At 40.6% G+C, this 20,671-nt stretch overlaps 2 protein-coding genes across 5 annotated transcripts; one reads left to right on the top strand and one right to left on the bottom strand.

Annotated features, from left to right (window-relative positions):
* Positions 1-1,024: 1,024 nt before the first annotated feature.
* On the top strand, positions 1,025-4,695 carry tubd1 (tubulin, delta 1). 2 transcript variants are annotated; one of them, XM_051397722.1, is made up of 8 exons: positions 1,025-1,377; positions 1,482-1,629; positions 2,609-2,825; positions 2,916-3,147; positions 3,391-3,555; positions 3,699-3,827; positions 4,023-4,206; positions 4,407-4,695. In XM_051397722.1, exons 1-8 carry the CDS (start codon positions 1,227-1,229, stop codon positions 4,510-4,512), a joined length of 1,332 nt encoding a protein of 443 aa, XP_051253682.1. In that variant the 5' UTR covers positions 1,025-1,226; the 3' UTR covers positions 4,513-4,695. The 2 variants fall into 2 exon arrangements, with proteins under 2 accessions (XP_051253682.1, XP_051253683.1); XM_051397723.1 differs by lacking the exon at positions 1,482-1,629 and having other exon boundaries at positions 1,244-1,377.
* Positions 4,696-5,605: 910 nt separating this feature from the next.
* On the bottom strand, positions 5,606-20,242 carry vmp1 (vacuole membrane protein 1). 3 transcript variants are annotated; one of them, XM_051397725.1, is made up of 12 exons: positions 20,097-20,242; positions 19,419-19,527; positions 18,951-19,083; positions 18,445-18,535; positions 17,810-17,920; positions 13,127-13,294; positions 12,567-12,698; positions 10,924-11,004; positions 10,486-10,602; positions 9,076-9,137; positions 7,293-7,392; positions 5,606-6,662 (listed from the first exon to the last, which is right to left on the bottom strand). In XM_051397725.1, exons 2-12 carry the CDS (start codon positions 19,495-19,497, stop codon positions 6,519-6,521), a joined length of 1,218 nt encoding a protein of 405 aa, XP_051253685.1. In that variant the 5' UTR covers positions 19,498-19,527; positions 20,097-20,242; the 3' UTR covers positions 5,606-6,518. The 3 variants fall into 3 exon arrangements, with proteins under 3 accessions (XP_051253685.1, XP_051253686.1, XP_051253684.1); XM_051397726.1 differs by having other exon boundaries at positions 19,980-20,098; XM_051397724.1 differs by lacking the exon at positions 20,097-20,242 and having other exon boundaries at positions 19,419-19,814.
* Positions 20,243-20,671: the final 429 nt, after the last annotated feature.

The following is a 20,671-nucleotide window of genomic DNA, read 5'->3' as shown; positions in this document are numbered from 1 at the left end:
CTTTGCAGTAGTGGATGAGCTTCTTTTGACAGTTTTTGGTCGTCTAGTAAAGCGAACAAAAAGCAAAGTTTGCGAGATTACAACGCATAATCCTGATAATGAATCTAGATAATAAGATCTAAATAGAGGTCAAGAAAGGGAATTCTTTAAGACATAACCCTGTAAATTGGAAGTCTAATGTGCATCTATTGTGGAGGTCCTTGACATGAAAACGTCTGGGAACCCCTGCTTTATTAGATGCAAAGACAAATCTAACAACAAAGTGTAAGCTAATTAAAGCTAATCTAACACCCTCCAATAAAATCCTGGCCCTTATCAAAAGGACCTGGATCCAGAATAACTACTCTGATCGAACTATCCAGGTCTGTGGTAACACCTGTAAATATTTACAGCTGCATTTAAACATTTATGCACATACTCTACAAATAAATACCCGACATGTATTATTACCGTATGTGGGTTCTGCTCTTGGAAAAACACCGTAATGACTTAAATATAGAATCAATCGAATTTAAATCTATCTATAAATCATATAACTACTGAAATAGCTATAACGAAACTTCCTACATTAAGAACAATTAATCGATTAGGCAATTGACAAAGAATTAATCAGCAACTATTTTGATAAAAAAAAATCACTGGAAACTGAATATTTTAGGTTTTCAGATTGTTGGTCGAACAAAACAAGATATTTTGGATGGCTATTTTGTTGATATTTACTGTCATTTTTATAGACAAAATAAATAAATGAATGTATTAATCGAGAAATGAATCGATCATGAAAATAACTGCTAGTTTTAGACCAACTTACATGATTAAGATCCTAATAAAATAATAAAAACAAACATTAATACAATTATAACTACGACTGCTGCTATTACTCCTACTACTAATAACAATAATAATATTAATACATCAATGTAAATTATATTTTATTGCTGAAATGATGTTTACTCGTCTTCTTTGGGACAACCGTTCACCACAACTGAATACGACTTTTATTTTGAAAGTTTGGACAGTTTGGACCGGAAACGCTTTCCGTACGGCGGCAGACGACAGGACGGACGCCGCTTTCAAACAACAAGACACCTAACAACTCCTCAGAGATGAAACCTTTCACTCACAGCGCGAATTCACCGGTGGACTCCAGCCTGCTCGGTCTCATACTCTAAACCCGCAAACTATCGATCCTTCTGGAAAGTCTGGGGCTGTCGCTAGGGTGAACGATGTCCATAGTTACCGTGCAGCTCGGTCAGTGCGGTAACCAGGTGGGTCACGAGCTGTTTGACCTCCTGTGCAGCGACGCTCAGCAGGGACAGAGGAAGCTGTACAGCACGGCCAGCTGTGAGCGCTTCTTCCACCAAACCGCACATGGAGGTGAGTCTCCGGTTCTAGTTCATATAAGCTGTGTGAGCCCTGTGTGAGCCCTGTGTGAGCCGCTCCACCTCCACCTCTACCTGCCGTGTCTGTTTATTACCCAGAGCTTGTAGCCAGGGCGGTGCTGGTGGACATGGAGCCCAAAGTGATCAACCAGAGTATCAGCAGGGCGGTGAAGGGCGGCAGGTGGAGGTATGGAGAGAGTTCACACTTCAGCCAGAAGCAGGGCTCCGGAAACAACTGGGCCAATGGGTACGTAGACTGCTGTTGTTATAGTAACGGGATAGGTTAAGTAAAGCTATGTCAATCACCTCATCGTGTAATTTGGTAATCACATCAGATAAATCCCAACTCAAGGCCCACTTACTGGATTTCTAACATATCACTTGGGTTGCTCAGTTGTTATGGAGATGGATATGTTGACTTGCAAACTCAGCTGTTTCATCCATAGCACTTTTAGGACTTTTGGGATTTTGATCCCTAAGGCTAATAATGGATTAATCTACAGAAATTGTTCTGATCAATTAATAAATCCTTTGGTCTAATAAATGATAGAAAGCTGGGAAAAAAAAGAAAAAAGATATTCTGTCACAAGGTCATGTCTTCAGATGTCTGGGTTTGGGCAACAGTCCAACACCCAAAGATATTAAAGGTCCAGTGTGTAACATTCAGGAGGATCTATTGGCAGAAATGGAATATAATATTCACAGATTTGTTTTTATTAGTGTATAATTACCTAAATATAAGAATCATTGTGTTTTCGTTATCTTAGAATTAGACGTTTTAATTTACAGATGCAGTGTATCGCCTTCTGTAGAGTCTGCCATGTTTCTACAGTAGCTCAGAAAGTACAAACCAAACACTGACTCTAGATGGGGCCAGTTGTGGTTTTGTGTGATTCACAGCCACTGTAGTTTGTCCCTGGCACTTAGAAAGGGAGTGGAGGGAGTTGCAATCTGCGACTACACCACTAGATGGCACTAAATCCCACACACTGGTCCCTTAAGTTTACTTTTTTCATTTATGAAAAAGAAAAGCATCAAATTCCCGAAAGTTAAAAATGAATCATCAGAGGTCATTCATAACCTTTAGAAATAGTAGTTTTTGACAATAAAAAGCTAGTAAGAGGACCTTGAGTTGGGATGTCAGATGTAACTCAGAACTGTGTATTCTTTCAGACACAAATAGAGAAAAACAAAAAGCTGGTAATGTGCTTTCTGTATGACACTAGGTACTGCGTCCACGGCCCCCGCCACAGAGACGTAGTGGAGGAGCTGGTGAGGCGAGAGGTGGAGCGCTGTGACAGACTGGCTGGGCTCATGGCCATGATGAGTGTGGCAGGGGGAACGGGATCCGGGGTCGGTACCTATGTCACCCAGTGTCTCCGAGACATCTACCCCAAGTCCTTCATCCTCAACCACCTCACCTGGCCGTACGGCACTGGGGAGGTACCGAGACTGCTGCCAACTGTCTAGTCTTTAAAGCGAGTATAGAATAATGTGGTATTCAATCTTTTTTCCTTGGGGCCCCCCTCTCAGGTGATTGTCCAGAATTACAACTCCGTGCTGACGCTGGCTCATCTCTACCAGCTGTCGGACGCCATCCTGGTGCACGAGAACGACACGGTGCACAGGATCTGCAGTCAGCTGCTCAACATCAAACACATCTCCTTCAGCGATGTCAACAGGGTTATCGCTCACCAGCTGGGCAGCATCATGCAGCCCGCACTCACCGCCGACTCCCATGGAGTCTACAGCAGAAATCCCTTGGGTGAGAGAGGCCACACACACACACACACACACACACACACACACACAGGTTCCCACAGGGCATGGATTTACTGGAATATCACTGGATTAGGAGAGTCTTAATTCCTTTAGATGAAAAAATCATTATTAAATCCTTCTGTCACGCCAATAGGTAGAAAAAGAGGAAATGACTGCCAACATCGTGCATTGCATGTATTCTGTCACGTCTTAATACTCATGATCTTTTAATGTCTCTGTTTCTCAGGTGAGCTGGTGAGTGCCCTCACATGCCACCCAGAGTACAAGCTGCTCAGTGTGTGTACTATCCCTCAGATGTCTAGCTCCTCCATAGCCTACAGTGCGTTCAGCTGGCCAGGCCTGCTCAAACACCTACGACAAATGCTCATTTCTAACACCAAGATGGAGGAAGGCAAGTTCTGTCAAAATCTAATTTATGCACTTCAGTTTCAGCATGTGTATTAGGTCAGTGTGGCTTGAAAGTAGAAGTGAGATCATGTTACAAATGACATCTTCGAGCACTTGTAAGGGTCCTTGTTGTTTGTCCTGTGTCAGGTATAGACTGGCAGGTGCGTCCACCTGCAGGCTCTGAGCGGACCAGGAGTCTCACAGGACCCAGCTTTAACACCTCTCTGGCCAACCTGCTCATACTGAGAGGGAAAGACGTGTACAGCGCAGAGACAGGTCAGAGAGACGGTTGAAACTTGTTGATTTTCTTATTGAAAAGTACATGGACTAATAAAATAATGTTTTAATTCCTTATTGATTTCACCTGATAAATCCACTACTGTCATGAAGGGGATGAAGCTGGTGTGATACATTAACATTTTCACGTAGTGCAGAACAAGGAATGTGAATCATGTCCTGTGCTGTCCACAGGTGGCTTTGAGGACCCGGCCCTGTACACCTCCTGGCTCCCATCAGAAGAAGCTTTCAACTTGTGGAAATCCCCAGTGCCTTTTAATAAGTATGAGAAATCTGCCACACTGGTCAGTAACAGTCAGGCTCTGCTCAGACCTCTGGATAACATGGTGGGAAAAGCCTGGAATATGTTTGCATCCAGGTGAGTCAGTCACTATTTTTTAATGAAAAGGTGTGTCCCAACAGTATGACAACAAAAGCCTATTAAAAGGAATACGTATATAGCGTGCGTGCGTGCGTTTAACTATTTCTTTTTAACATGAATACCTTTTAGGTTGGTGAAGAAAAGTTCATTTGTTTCTGGATTAGATGTGTTTTAGTCATTTTCCTTTCCTGTTACAGGGCCTACATCCATCAGTACATTAAATTTGGGATCTCAGAGGAGGACTTTCTTGACAGCTTTACGTCTCTTGAGCAAGTCATCTCCAGCTACAGTCAGCTGTGCTAGAAATGGGAAGAACTAACAAGCACCACCTTGTCTTTGGACTGTATGTAGACAAGAGAACACAAAAACCTGGAGTGGTGAGGACTGATGCAACTACTTTGCACTGGAATTATGACACACATTCAAAGCCTTTTTAATGGAAATATGCAATTTTATTAAAATTAAATTATATTATATTCTTATGGACTTTGTGATGAGATTATTTTGTCAACTGCTGTTTTGGTGGTCAAGAATGACCTGACTAAACTTTTAAAGCCAACATAGATGAAAAGCTATAGACATTTCAACATCTACAATTCCATGACAACCGAGGAAGATCATATGATGTATCTAAATTTAAGTTGTGGTGAGATCAGCTGGAGCTATTATAGTTTGAAAATGTGTGTTCAGCAATCAGGAATAGCAGCACTGCACAGAGAAAAGTGACAAGAGCATCAGTTAACATACATTTCATGTCTTTATTGTTCATTAGTTTTACATCATAGTATTAACAGAATAGTATTAGGACAGTGTTACTAAAGGCAGGCCGTTGTATCTGCAGATGCACCAAGTACAGTCTTGGCATGAGCCAAGCAGCACAAATGAAATGCTGATGACCCACAACTTCAGCCAGCCTACAGACCGCTGTTGCCGTGCTCATTTAACAGCCAACACCAGTCTGATAAGCTAGCTGACGGGGTGGGAATGTGGTGGCTGGGAGTGGACGACCAAGGTAGAAGGGGACCTCTATGCATAAAGCTGGAGTCCACCAGAATCTGCCAAGCATGTTTCAGGCAGGAGTTATCCCCAACGCAGTGAAGGATGGTGGTCAAAATGTGAAGTCCGAATCACGTGATGAACATTCAATTAAAGAACTCCAAAAGTTACCTGCGACTATAATGCAACTCCCAACAAGAATGACTAAAAAGAAAGCGTGCCGAACTAGTCACTTACCTTAAAGATGATCATTGCTAAGAGAAATTTAAGCATTAGCTCTGTCATGATGGCTAATTATTTTTTTAACATCACTGGATCACAACAGAGGACGAACATGTTAAAGGTAATCTTGTCCTACAAGAGAAGACAAATAAATGACAGACTCAGACATGGAAACAAGTGCCATGATTTTCATGTTTTATATATGATCTGATCCAAGGTTCAACCTAAATGTACAGAATAGAAATGGTACTAGGTAGCTGAGAGTACAACGTCACTTTACAAATGATATCATCTTTTCTTTTTTTGTTTTGGTTCAAGTTAACTCGTGTCCACACAGACCATTAGAATAGAAACACATCTGCGCATACTGTCAAAAAGATATTAAGATATTTACACAATGTGCAAACCACCAATACCACACTGTTTTAAGTTGATATTGCTTTTTTTTCACCATTTAAACTGACAATTCCAGAAACGGAAAAAAAAAGACAAATTGGTCTTACTGTTTAACAGGACGAAAACATGAGGAAAATTAAACCCTGAAAAGAGACCATCCATAGCAGTTATCTTGGCAGCACACTGTACAAACAGATCCATCCATACATAAATGTTACAAAATTAAATAAAAATCAAGTTTATAAGTCAAGAACTATGTTCAAGGGAAGTCAGACCTTCCCGTCTTGCATAAGGCATAGCTGATGGGCACTGCCCGCACACAGCAGTCACCACCAAACCGCTGCTTAAACTTCTGAGGTCAATGAATGGGTTAAATTTAACGTTAAAGTAACAAGTTAAGATCAGCTATAGAACTGATCGCACTATGCACGCCTGGAGAGTGAGATGAGAGGAAGAACTACAAAACCTGAAGAGGGACAAACAGAAAACAGCACATACATCCTCAAAAGCGCACACACTCACTCACTCACACCAACAAATAGTGCCTGTTTTTTTTTTTTTTTTTTTGAGCGTTCAGCCTCTGAGAATGGATGGGGGGGTGAGGTTTGTTGTTAAGTTGAGAGTGGCTGGGGCTGAGTGGAGGGCTCTCAGCAGCAGCAGAAACACAGTCTCTTGGATGTTTGTACCGCTTTGTCTCACTTGGTCTTCTCCTCCGAGTGCCTCTGCTGCTGCAGGCGCTTGGCGTAGCTCTGAGCCATGGAGTTGACGATGGAAGTGACAAAGTAGCAGACCATGACCAGCACCACCTTCTCAAACACCCACGACAGCCAGTTCTCATCCTGGAAACCCAAAATTAGGGTGCATATGCTATTAATTACAGTCACACAAGCATGCTGCAATATTACAGCTCATGAACACACAAATCCACATAAGCGAATAAAAATAATGTGGATATTGTTGATGTCCTGTGTACATGACAGTGGTACATGGTTGGAAGAAAAAGGTATTCAAGTATAAAAACAATGGCCCCAGTTTCTGGATTTTAGCAACCTGACTGTAAGAGCTATACAGATCAAATCCTCTGATATTAGCAGTATATAATAAGAGATTGCAGTCCAAAAGTGCCAAAGCTATGTTTGAGGTAATTTAGAAATAGTTTCTCCGTTACATTTGTCCTCCAGAAATGACTGACAATTAATTATAATTCTTTGGTGACAAATTTTGTTATGTGATCAATATAAATACTGGCCTTAAAAAATCACGTACTGGTATTTTTTTTAAATTGTGCTCCAAGTGTTGGCTGAGGAAATGTTGTGCACTGAAAACCTTTCCAGTGCATCATTTAAAGTCTTCAGTTTGACAAAAAGCTTACATAATATCTTAACAAATGAATACATCAATAAAGCTCACCTTAGGATAAAAAAAAAAAAAAAACAGTGGTGCATGGTTAAATAATGTATTGTTCTTACCGCTGGTGCACTTCCCCCAGCATGGTGCAGCTTGTTCCTTTGTGCTTCCAGGTACTGACTGAAGGGCTTCTGGAGTGATGGTCCCACTTTGGGCACAGACCTGACATGGCAGCCCCGCATACGTCCACACAGAACAGCAAAAAGAAAAGACAAAAAGAGACAGGATGGAAGAACATGAATTCACTTACCCTTTAAAGCACCCCTCCTTTGACATGGAGCCCAAAACTGAAGTTTTAGACTCTGAACACTTATTCCCTATAAGAGCCTCAAAGAGCAGTTCATGAAAGCTTCCTCTTTCCCTGAACGCTACCAAAAGTCCTCACTGATCCACCAGTCAACCAGCATCCTTGTAACTGCTGCTGAAGGCCCCATCCTACATGTGGGCCCCATCTTAGAGCTTCCACCTCTACTTAGTGCTGTGAGCAGGAGCAGGCAGCAGAGAGGAATGAAGCAGAGACTCCTCAGCCCTCCTTTTATACTACTTAGCTCTATAGGAGCCTGTGTCAGCCCCTTCAATCAGGAAGTGAGTCGACATGATGTCACCACCTTTACCACCACTGCTGCCTTCTGGGTGGAAAGATATCTAATCAGGGCGTGCTCATGTCCATTTTAGGCAGTGTGGATTAGCTCACCGGGAGGCCAATCATAATGGATACCGTTTTATCAATTCATTTCATACAGACGCACTGGTGTCGCAGTTTTACCATTTGGTCAGCAGTGGTACAGTTCGAAGGGATCTCTACATGAAAACTTATCATTACCATGCAAAGAAAAATATACTGGAGGCTGTAGACACAATTAAACTCTGTCCCTGGTCATAAACATGTAGTCTAGACCTGACAAGACTAAGCAAAAAAAAAAATGAGACGATTTACTAAACAAACCGAAAGGGAAGTAGGTAATTGCTGATTTCAAATAAATGTAACTAGTGTTGACTGACTCATTCTTGTTATCTCTTCCACTTTACATGCAAGCACACATGAATAATGTACAAAAAGCAACAGCAAAAAAACATCCTGTATCAGCTCTGTTTGCACTCATCATAGCGAGTCATCAGCCATCTGAATTTCATGGGAAAGAACCTTAACTTTATTTCTAACAGGACACTGAGTGTGACCAAAGATTCAGATCCAAATATGGTTAGAGCTACTACCTGGATTTCACATCCATGTGAACATTTAACAATATAGATCAATAAAAACCAAGCAGCTCCTATGAACATATTAGTAGAAGTCTGACTAAACTCTTTCCTGACTTGACAATTCGTGACTTGACTCACAACAGATACTATTTGGTATCTATTTTTTTTTTATTTGAACAGCTCATTTGATCATTTAAAATCAATTGGGATATCACTTATAATTGCTATAAATTGGCTATATCTGACATTAGTTAAACAGTCAGACATAGTTTTCTCTCCGTCTATGATTGTGTTTCCCGCCTTACTGGGGCAATTTGCACAGTCAAAGCTGAACTTGGTGAGTCAGATCAACATGTTCAGATGGGACCTCACACGCCTGACCACCAGTGCTGCAGAGATGGATTGCATGTGTGTGCTTTGTGTGGAAAAATGCTAAATGCAAGCATGTACACTCCCTCAGTGAAAGCCATTTATTCATACAGGATCCCAAATCAGTGGTCACAATGCATCAAATGTTTACAAATGCATTGCCAACCACAAAAACCAGGGGAAAGACAATGACTTCACTGAGTACCTGATTAATGCAGTCTCTCTCACACACACACACGCATGCAAACGGTACAAGTCAAGACAGAAACTTACCCAATGAGTGACACCATTTGCTCCACTATGTGCTTGCTGAAGGTAATGATAACAAATAGTTTCTGTAAGAAAACAAGAGAGAGATTAATGAGCTTTAAACCCATTGCTTTCTGATCATATGCAGAGGTAACTAACACACACACACTCACAGACACACACACACACACACACACAGACACAGACACAGACACAGACACAGACACAGACACAGACACAGACACACACCACGACACACCCACGCACCAGACACACGACACGCACACAGACACACACAGACACACACACACAGACACAGACACACACACAGACACACACACACACACACACACACACACACACACACACACACACACACACACACACACACACACACACACTTAAGGTTAGCAGCACAGCTGTGGGAAACTGAGGCTACGTCTGCGACCGTCCACAGACGCACTTATTACCAAAATCAAACCTGGCAGTAAGCTAAATTTTGGGCTACGAGGGGCTTTGTGCGGTTTGCAAAACCGCAATATTCTTCTCCGGTCCTGAAACTGATCAGCTTTAAACTGCATGACACATGGCCCCCCGGACAAAATCAGACAGGATATGACACGTGATGTCCAATAGGTTCAAGGTACAAAAAAACCCCAAAGAGTCTCCCCTGCAGCTTCTTACCGTCTGCTCAATTTCCTTCTCTCATGTTTACCTTCTCATGTCCACTCTACATCCTCCTTAACCCCCTGCTACCCGCCGGGCGTCTTTGTTTGAAAGGTCTCAGAGTGAGATCACTGGCTGGTACCACCGAGAGATGGATAGATTTAGTTTGTTAAGACACTCAGCGACTCACCCACATACACAGACAGCCTCTTCTTATAGGCTTATATTAGTCATTGGTGTGGCGGACTAAACAAGTTCTTTTTTGATCTAGTCAATTTTTAAAAGTCCAAACTCTTGTTAAAAAGCTTTTTAAAAAGTGCGCCTCTTTTCATCTGGAGCCTGTTTATATGATGCATCCCAAAGCAAAAACCAGAATAAGGAATTCCCAGAGGCTGTCAGAAAGAGTTAAAAAGAAGTGCACAATTAAGAGTTTCTCACAGTCACCAACTCATGAGCTAAGCATGACATTTGATCTTAGCTCTCCCGCACGTTTTGAGGTTGAAGGGATTGTTCAAAGTGAATCAGTCAGCAGTGCATAGGCTGTTTTCTTAAGCGAGACTTTTTGATGTGCATTGTTACAATGGAGACAGAGAATTGTAATGACATGAAACTAAGATGTGTCATAGCCAAGATTATGCAAGTATGGTATGTGCCCGTATGGTTTGTGTTAAAAAAAAAAACGGAAAAAAGTAGGGTAGTTTGAGGTGAACTGGTTCCTGTTCTGGTTTCTAAAACACCTCTAACAAAACTTTCAGTTGAGCTACCGACCTGTATATGCATCTTGATGATGGCTTTCCCAATTAGAGTTGCTCCAAAGAAGGTCCAGAAGGGAACCAGGAAATGACCGCAAGTTATTCCAGCCAGGTCGAAGAGAGGATTAGGAATCTGAAACACACACAGACACACACACAGACAGACACACACACACAGACACACACAGATACACACACACACACAGACACACACACAGACACACACACACACACACACACACACACACACACAGTGTGATATTATTGATTCATAAACTTATAAATGACCCTTGTTACAGGTGTCAGGTTAATTTCTTACAAGTGATAAATGTTTGTTGAAATGAGAAAACACTACAATGCAACATTAATATTTGATCATGGTTGTCTCAAAAATTGCAGGGTCATTAAAAACAACCTCCAATCAATAAATACAAAATTATATTAATACACTTACAGAGGCGCAAGCCAAGATCCCAAAGAATCCCACTTTCTGCACCATATGCTGGACTCCCAGTTTTGCTCTTGTGACAAAATCCTGCACACAGATTTAATGAATTTAACACACATTACTTGTATTGTCAGATATGGATGGGTAGGATTTTTAAAAGTTATAAAAAGTTTCAGTTAAAAATCTAAATTTGACTCCTATGGTTTGTAAAAGCTGCTATACCACACTGCAATACTCATTTTTTCAAATACATGGGTGTCTCTAAACACGCCACCCGTTTATTCCTTTCTTAAAATAACCACGCTGTACTTTTTTCAGATGTGTGGTTTTTAACCAAACAAATGTCGTCGGCAATGTTATTACAAGAAACGAGAGCCTACCAGTACTGTGGTAAAATACCTACTATTTCTGAGCGCTCAATTATTTTTCTTTTTTTTGGTTTGAGGATCGGTGGCATTAAAACTAGAAACGGTGTGGTACAAAAGTGCAGAGGATCTCTTGATTGCGTGTCCTTCCATGTGGGGGTGAAATGTCTGTGGTTACATGGTGTGGTTACAGCCGATGCAGGGGGGAGATTAAGAGGTAGTTTCAAAAGTTGGCATCTCATCAAGGTCAATTTTGCAAGCAATTTAAATTTTAGTTTCCTATCCACAATTAAAAATCTTATTTGTTTTCATCTTTAAACCCAACGTGTCTTTTGTTATGTCAATTCTTTTTGTTAATATTTATTGTGCATATTGTTTTAATTCTGAATTTTGTTTTCCTCATGCAGATATCACAAAAAACCTATGCCACTAAAAAGTCACAAACATTATCATCATTTATTGATAATTATTAAAAAAAAACAACAATTAAATAAATCTCTCCATTTTTTTGTGAAAATGCTTCTCTTTTTGTCTGCTGGAATTCTGTTGATTTTCACACTTTTCTTTCTCGTTTTCTTGCCTTAAGAACCCAGACTATAATACATGTTTTTGTTGTTGATAAAATTAACAATACACACTTACATGCTTCTCTTTAAATATATTTTATGTGACATTCAGTCCCATTAAGCATCTGTTCCCTAGGTCTTAAAGTGCTTCTGACTTTTGTGTTAGAAAACCTACGACAAATGCACATGTGGATACATCCTGAATGCCTTCCCATGATCAAAGACATGTGATGTGAGGTTGAACCAGTGAAGTGAGAATAGGGGATGGAGACAATGTACTCAGTTTCTCTGTTTTGTGTGCTGCTGACTCAGCATCTGATCTCGGCCGTCTCCAGTCATGTGAACACTGTTCCTGACAGAGCTGTCTGTCATTCAAATTAGAGGCCGGTGAAAAGAGAGAAGAAGGGAGGCAGAGAGAGCGAAGCCCGAGGGATGATTAAAGGGGGAGCTGTGCTCAGGGTGACTCACCCATGAACAGACAGATTTACTGGAAGTGTAAGGAGGGAGGAGCTTCAGTGAAGTCACATGGCACTTTAAGACCAATCACTGCACAAAGCCTCCATGGTCAGTTGTGCCTTATGTATGAGGCCTTATGAGATATGATCATATCATATTGGGGATGTTGGCAAAGTGTTAACTCCTACACTGATAGAAGTGAGAAATGTTACACCATACGCTAAGATGTCACCTTAGATGTGTACGTGTGTGCAACTCTGACCTGAGCGCCCTCGGCCTGCTCCAGCATCTCCTCAAACTCCTCATAATCTTCATCGTCTGGATCAGCTCCTGACTGACGAGCTGCTCTGGCCATGAAATATGGAGGCAGCTCTCCGATGGCAGTGCCAGCTCCCTACACCAACACAATTTAAAATGTTCAATGTCAGCATTTGCTTACATATCTCTCAGATTCACAAACAGACAGACAATTCCTGCCACCATGAACTTTGGTACACCCAAATGTGTAAAATAATGCAATTCACAGAAGAAACAGAAGCTCTTTAAGTTCTATAAGCATCAGTTTTTTCCGCTGGCATAAACATGTTGCAGGCATGAAAACGGGTCAGGGGTGAAAAAGGTGAGAAGGATATTAGCCCTCTAGGGGGGTCCTTTCGCTGAAAGGTGAGTGAATTTCATGTATGATGTTGAAATGAGGAGTCCAAATTCTCTGACAAATGTCCAGCTGTCACAATGCCACCCACTGCTGGCACTGCCAAACATTCTTGCCATTTTTCCACTGGATCATCACTGTGTTGCCTCTTTGTTCAAACTACTACTCACCCACATGCAGGCCTCCAGGCGGACCTTTGACATGATTGAGAAGAGGGAGACACTTCCCTCCACCCCTCCGCCTTGGGGACAGACAATCTGGTCTGGGTAGGGAGGCTCTGGGAAGTCTGTGGAGCTGCACTCGTATGCTGCCAGGGTTACTGATGCTATGTGTGGACCCTATGAGAGAGATGGGGATAGGATGAGCCACTTGAATGGACTGGAAAACACTGGGACGTATACTGGCACATGCAATCATTTTGTCCAACATGTTGTATCATGAAACACTTGGACAGGCGCAAACATGTCATCGTAAATGTGGAAATACTGTTGCTTGGAGAAACTGAGCAATGGGATACAAAATACACTCAAACTGCAATTGCCACAGGTAGAAGGCTATTATAGATTTAGCTCATATATATATATATATATATATATATATATATATATATATATATATATATATATATATATATATATATATATATATATATATATTAGTTATGAATGTTGTATCTCAACATCTTGTATATTGTCAACCCCAGCAGGTATTTTAAATTAAGAAAGATTTAAATATTGCCAGTACCATATATCATATATATATATACTTACAGTTTAACTAAAACTAATGCAGTGCATTACAATAATCATGCAATAAATCCTCCACTGATGAAGTTTACAATGTTCAGTTCTTGTTGAAAACATTTTAGAGAGGTGCTGACTCAACTTAAAAATCATTTTGGAGGCTGCAGTTTTTGGACTTGTATTGAATGAGGAGTTTCTAATATTTAGTCTACCCTCATTGATGTAAACATGGTGTTAGAAACACTACTTCCCTCTATAATTCAACATAACTCAACAGTACCTAATCTGCAGCCTCCAAAATGACCACACAGTTGAATTTACACCTCTTCAAAACAGGTGCAGACACACTCCATCAGGTGTCACACAGTTTCTGACAGGCAGGTATGTCATCATTTACCATTGAAAAGATGTCTAGTTAGGCCGAGCCACCTGGCTTCCACGGTTGGCCCACCTGTAACTACAAAACAGCTACTCCATTATGCCTCTTTAAGGTGATACAGGCAACACTGACAGTAGACTGACAGCACACAATTAGTCTGTGTTGACTGCAACTGCTCCCGCATAGTAACTCTCCACCCCACTCTGCTGTATGAGCACACAGGAGGCTTCTTTAGTTTACAAAACACAGTCTGTTTCAAACCAAACAGAACTTCACTTAACAACATTTCTTCATGACATGACAAAGTCAGTGTTAACAAGAAAAAACAACTAAGCTGTGATTCAACCGCTAGAGCCAAATTCTGATACTCTCAGACAGGCGACACAGTGGCTCTGCAGTCATCTCATAGCTCTCTAAAGTCGGCAAAGAAAAACTCTTTGCATGAAATTTAGACATCAGATAAACCACTTCTTTTACCAAGTAACCAGTCAGCCAGCTGCTTTTATAAAGTACCATTTGAATCATTTGAAAGAAAAAAAAAACTCATTACAGCCCACAATGCAAAAATGTTGGATGGAACAAGCAACATCCTGACCATTTTTCAGTTCTTAAAGCCTTACCACTAATGGGTTTAAATAGGTTAGATTATTGGGGAGGTGACACAACAGGAAGGGCCATAAGGTCATTAAAACTGATTATCCCCTCAGCAGCATGAATGAGCTCAACAAATTTCACGGCAATCTGCTTTGATATTTTGGCCTGTGGATGGCGCAAGTGTTTGGGTGTGTCCTGTGTTTCACCAAAAATGTTCCGATTAATCCTCTAGGGATTATGAACCACCACTACAAATTTCCTGTAAATCCAACAATTAGTTTTCAAACTACCATTTGTTGGTTAAAGTTACATTTTGACCCGACAGTAACATGCAGTTACCAAAATTAGGAATCGTACAAAAATGCACAAGACACTAGACGGCAATAGTCCGGAGATCTTGTTCTAAAGCAAAGAGATGGATGGAAAAAGGGGTGGACTGACATGGTGGATAGACGTCATCATTTTTAGCTCCCATCATCAAAAAACTGAAAGAAGCTGTAAACAATTTGCGCTCTGATCAAATAGACAATACCCGAGAATGTATGTTCTCTTATTTTAACCACAATATTATGACTATAATCCAGCAATGCATGACCTCTAAAAACACCATGATGAATCATATTGGTGAGTGAATCCCCTTTCCCATGAGCACAATGATCTCACCCTCTCTGTGGGGCTATCTATTAATGCTTCAGGCTTGAGATTTATTCAGTGTAATTCTGCTGGTGGGAGATGTGGTTTTTTCAAACTTAAGATTTTCCTTTCTATGGCTGACATCAACACTTAGTAGGCAGTAGTGATATGAGCTGTTGCACTGTGAACAAGAGACAAGTTTTAGGGAGTAAGAAAACAGGAAATAGTCTCCTTATGAGCAGAGGGCTTACATCATGTAAAAAACAAATATCAGAAATGTTCAGTTTAAGGATGCTTTACATGTTGCTCTGGATGCAACTGGGGATGATGGACAACAGTGTTCTACTCAGAGAGGTATGCTGCTTTCCTTAACACCCAGACCCTGGATTAACAGTAACCTGATGGCTCTTCTGAATAAGAAAGGGACAGGGAGGGGTTTAAAAGGGTATATGTGCATCTAAAAATGAAAGCTAATGGAAAGCAGAGCCTCCAACAAAAGGATGTTCTAATATAACTAGAGGGGAATAAGATAAACGATGCCTGGATTGGTGTGAGAGAGGTCGCTAGCTTTAGGCAGATAGCAGAGGTATAAACAGATAAGAACTGGGAGAAGACCACATTTTCAAGTTCTCAATCTCTCCAAAAGAATTGACCCACAGCTACAACCTCTTGAAGGTGCTGTTGAAACTAATCATATCTTTTGTGAATTTATAGCTAAAAGTTAATGACTATTTAAAGGACTTCATTCTAGTTGCTTGGACCACAAGGATCCACTTCCAATGGCAAAAATGAGACACAGTATGATCTTCCTGGATTTCAAAATAATGGGTTTACCCAAGTGTCCAAACAAAACAATTCTCTGCTGAAATATGAGGTAAAAAAAGAAAATGTGTTAGCTAAGGCTGGAGGTAGGAGTCAATACAAATTTGGGAAGACTGACTTACTCATTTCTGAGGGAAATTTTAATGATTTCCATGAAAATTGTGATTTAAGACTTAATCACAGAGCCTAAGGTGAGAAGTTGGTAATTGTAAAAAATAAATGAGAAAAGCTGTTTTAACAGATACCAAGTTGTTCCATATGGGGAGATGATGATGCGTACTCATAGGAAGAAACCTCCCTCACACAGAGAGTGGAGGGAGGATGATGTCATGCCTTTTTAGTATAGTGATACATAAAAGAGTGCACACAAGTACACACATGCACACACAGTATGCACAGTAGGAACCACCACAGTATATAAAGTAACTGAAGACCAATAAACAGTCAAAGACTGTGAAACTACTCAAACAAACACATGGTCGGCTGTAAAGGATTAATAGGAATGTGCATCAGCTCTGAAAAACAGGAAGGTCACATCGCATCTTTTCCTATTATTTAATTGTAATGGAAACAGCTGACTCAGCTGGCCCACATATGCACTGGTTGTACAGAACAGAGGCCACATCATCAGCTTAAAAGCGGACTAGGGTGCAGAATTTATTCCTCTCTTTCATTTGTCTACGTTCTCCTTTTTACCACAACCAACAGAAATGACACACATTTTGGTGACTCAGTCATACAGTCATTCTCTGACTGCCTCACTCTTCTCAGCTTTTGGTTAGCTTAGACAGACGGGTGACAAAATGGAATGAGTTTAAAGAAGCAGACGACAATGAATATGATGAGTGAGTATGACGCCATCCTCTGGCTACTGCAGGGATAGACACACATGGGCTTTGCAAAGATGCTATGAACTTAAGTTCCAGTTGGGGGTCATTTATTCAGGTATATGTAGAAACAGGACAACAACTTGTGGTGAATCAGATGTAATTTGCATACACACAGGATGTCCTGACCCAGACTGCGCACACCCAATTAGATACTTATGGTTACCAGTTTCTCTTTACAGCCATTATCATGTTGCAGCCTTTTAAGTGTTGAGATATGGGCCAGCTGTATGTAGCCAGAAATATGTAAATGTGAATGATTACATCTGAATTTGGTTTAAGTGGACATTTACATGTATTTATTGTGTCTGTTCTTTATAGCTCCACTATTTGTGTGCACTTAGTAGTAGGAAGCTGAATTACTTTATCACTGACATTTCCTGCTCCTTTTTTCTGCCATCATAATTACATGCTGCTCGTTCAAATTACATTTCAAGGCACTCAAGTGGAGAAACATTTACATCAGCATCAAGTTGAGCTAAAGTTATTTATAGCAATCAAAATAGGTAGCTTCAACTTTTACAAAGATGTGTTTTTTCTTTTCCCTCACTACTTCACTCTATATTATATAGTATAGTATATATAGTTCAGCACTACAGCTGCCCTCAGAGTGAGGTGGCTTTCTCCTGATTGAATGTTTGAATATTCTTAAATATAAAACGTGCATTTTTACTGTGTTTATTCCACCTTAAAATAATCTGCATTCTGTTTACGAGTGTCTTTGTGTTTTGTACTAACCCAATTCAAGAACTGGTGTGTACACTTTTTTCAAAACATAAAAACTTGTTCTCTTACCAGATAGAGGAGGAAGGTGTGCAGGCCAGTCCCAAGGCCTACAGAGGACAGGATCCCAAGGCCTACCCAGTAGGCACACCATAGGAACTTCTTCTCAAGGTACTCAACATACTTCAGTGGAGAAATAAAACAGATTAGAAGGCAATTATTAATTACTGATAATTAGAGTTTTCTTGTCTGTTTAGGATATAATGTTTAATGGTGCTCATATTTAATAAGCCGTTTACTTCAGAGCTCTTTCTCAGTTGTAGTAATGACACGATTTATCAAAAGAACAACTTTTATCAGCTGTCCAATGTGTGTATAATCTCACTGTATACTGTAGTTCATCATTACAAATGTTAGTAATCAGGAAAGATGTTCATTCTGTATTGAAGACCGGTGATGCTTAACTGAACTGTAACAGACCACTGCACAGAGGAATTTGTAAACAAAACCTCTTGCCAACTGAACGTATGATCAAGGGTTGCTTGACAACAGCGTGGACTTCATTATCTCCCAACATGAGCTTTCTTCTGGGAAGGTTTTTAGGTGGCTAAAGAGTGACTTATCATTAACCTTTAAACAGGCTGGTGGTGGAGCAATGGTGTTGATTATTAACATCACTAAAAAAAAACTAATCAGTAAAGCCTTACTTGTTGGTGTCCTCCCTCAGTGGAGTAGGCGATGGAGAACATAGAACATAACACCAAAACTAAGAACACTGCGCCTCGTCGTTGCCAAAGCCTGAACAGGAAGTCAAAAAAAGAAAAAAACAATGTTAACAATGGAAAAATTCCAGACATACAAACAAAAACACCCCCCTGATGTTTCCTCCGTTAATTATTATTGGAGTGACCTGGCAACTCAAATGCTCGGCTCCTTATATAAAAAGGGAATTCCCAATGAGTTTTGATCACGGAAAGTTTCTCCACAAATGTAAATGTCTTCAATCTATCAATGACTGTGTTAAAGTATCCTCAACTATACAACAACTCCAGCATCTCAGGGACAGAGAAATTACTTTTTTATAATTGCTAAGGTCAAAAGGGTAGTGTCTGCTTTACTGAGTCACAAGTAAAACAAACTGGACAAAAGGTCACAAATACATGTAAGCACAAACATCCTGACACACACTAGAAAAACCTGTTTGACTTCTTACTTAAACGTCCACTCCTTTAGCTTGATGAGGGTCTCCAGGAGGAAATAATGTAGCGTGGTGACAGGCCTCCTCCATACCACCAGTGACAGGCGATCCTCCTTATCTTTCTGTCGCCTCTCTCTTACTGAGGAGTCTGGAGAATAAACAGAATTGCAATCACCCTCACATACTGTAACACTTGTATCTACATCAATTATAGCATCCTGTTGAACTGGCAACGCTAAATACATGATACATGTGACATAAACAAGTCTGGTTCTGCCCTTGCTCTATTTTAGTTAAGTTCCTGGCACATTTTGAAAACCGAAAGTGACCTAAAATGAATCAGCTTGAGGTTTTTTATGACATGTAGTATCAGCGGTGGTAGTTATCGTTCTGTGCCATCAGGTATTACACAACCTTACAGGCACACTTCTCAGATGAGTGCTGCTACACATTTTAAGAAGTTAGAAGTTGAACAAAACTCACCTATAGACTTTCCATTCTGTCTGTCTTTAGCCCCTGCACGTTTCTGAGGCTGTTCACAGCCTGCTCCATTGGCTGCCATGTCGATCAAGGTTTGAGCAGGTCCGACGGTCTAGGACGAAAGAAAACGACAAGTCGCTCAGCAGCTCTTGTTTCGCTTCCTACTGAGCTAAGAGAACAGACACTGTGGGACTCAGACCAGTCCTGACAATCCTTATCAGCGGCTGTTAATCAATAAAATATCAGACTGTCACGGCGAACATTTCGTCAACACGCCGGCTGATATTCAAACCGCATTGTGATTATTGATTATTGATACAACGAGAACATATCACACTAAACAGTAAGGCCATGGCTCAATTATTAGCTGCTGCCTAGCGACAATAACCTACACAGTTAACGGAAATAACCGTCGGTCTGTAATTAGATATGATGCCAAATACGTTCACATCATCATCCTCCACATGCTAACCGGTTAGCCAACATGCTAACGGCTAAGCTAGGGACGCTGGCAGTCTCTACATCAAAGTAAATGTTTTCGAAATCATTAACGAGTCGCCTTACTTGTGGGGAGGTGTATAAAAGTGTGCCGTGCCGTTGTGCTGTTATATTAATGAGAAAATACACGCTATATAGAGGGGAAACAGAGCGATGTTTGTTAAAATTAAATGACAGTCGTACCTCTTTCCTGTCCTCTTCACCCGGAAACAAACGTCGGACGTGTCAAAGTAAAACGGTGTTACGGTTCTGCCGTGAATAAGTTTCTTCAAACACGTTTGTTATTAACCTGGCATGATAAGATAATCAATTGTATACACGTGAAAGCGACACATAGCATAAATATAACATTTTCTCCCTCCCAGACTCAATTCATATAGGTCAACTCATAAACGAGATACTTTTATTGTGAAATTGGAATGAAGACGTATTTCCGTATGGTCTGTTTTTGGTCCAATCGGAGGTTGCCAGATTTGCCAACAAAACGTGACAATCGCAACTCTAACCTTGAAATTGTAATACTTTGTTTAACCAGATAGCAGTGACACGTTTGCCCTTTAATGGAAATCCCACATTTATTAAAAACATGAAGTGATTGTGAAACATGATATGAGAGTTAGAGAGGCAATAGCATGTAGTTGTCTGACACCAGATTAAAAGGCATGCTTGAAGGCTCTCTCACTGTTTGAACCCTCAAAGGACTTTGCCTCACACAAAACCTGTAGTGCTGCAGAATATATATATATATATATATATAT

The sequence above is a fragment of the Dicentrarchus labrax genome, unplaced genomic scaffold (genome assembly GCF_905237075.1).
Source record: "Dicentrarchus labrax unplaced genomic scaffold, dlabrax2021, whole genome shotgun sequence".
NCBI classification, from domain to species: Eukaryota; Metazoa; Chordata; class Actinopteri; family Moronidae; genus Dicentrarchus; species Dicentrarchus labrax.
Note: the sequence above shows the minus strand (reverse complement) of the source record. Positions and strands in the feature narration are given on the sequence as shown.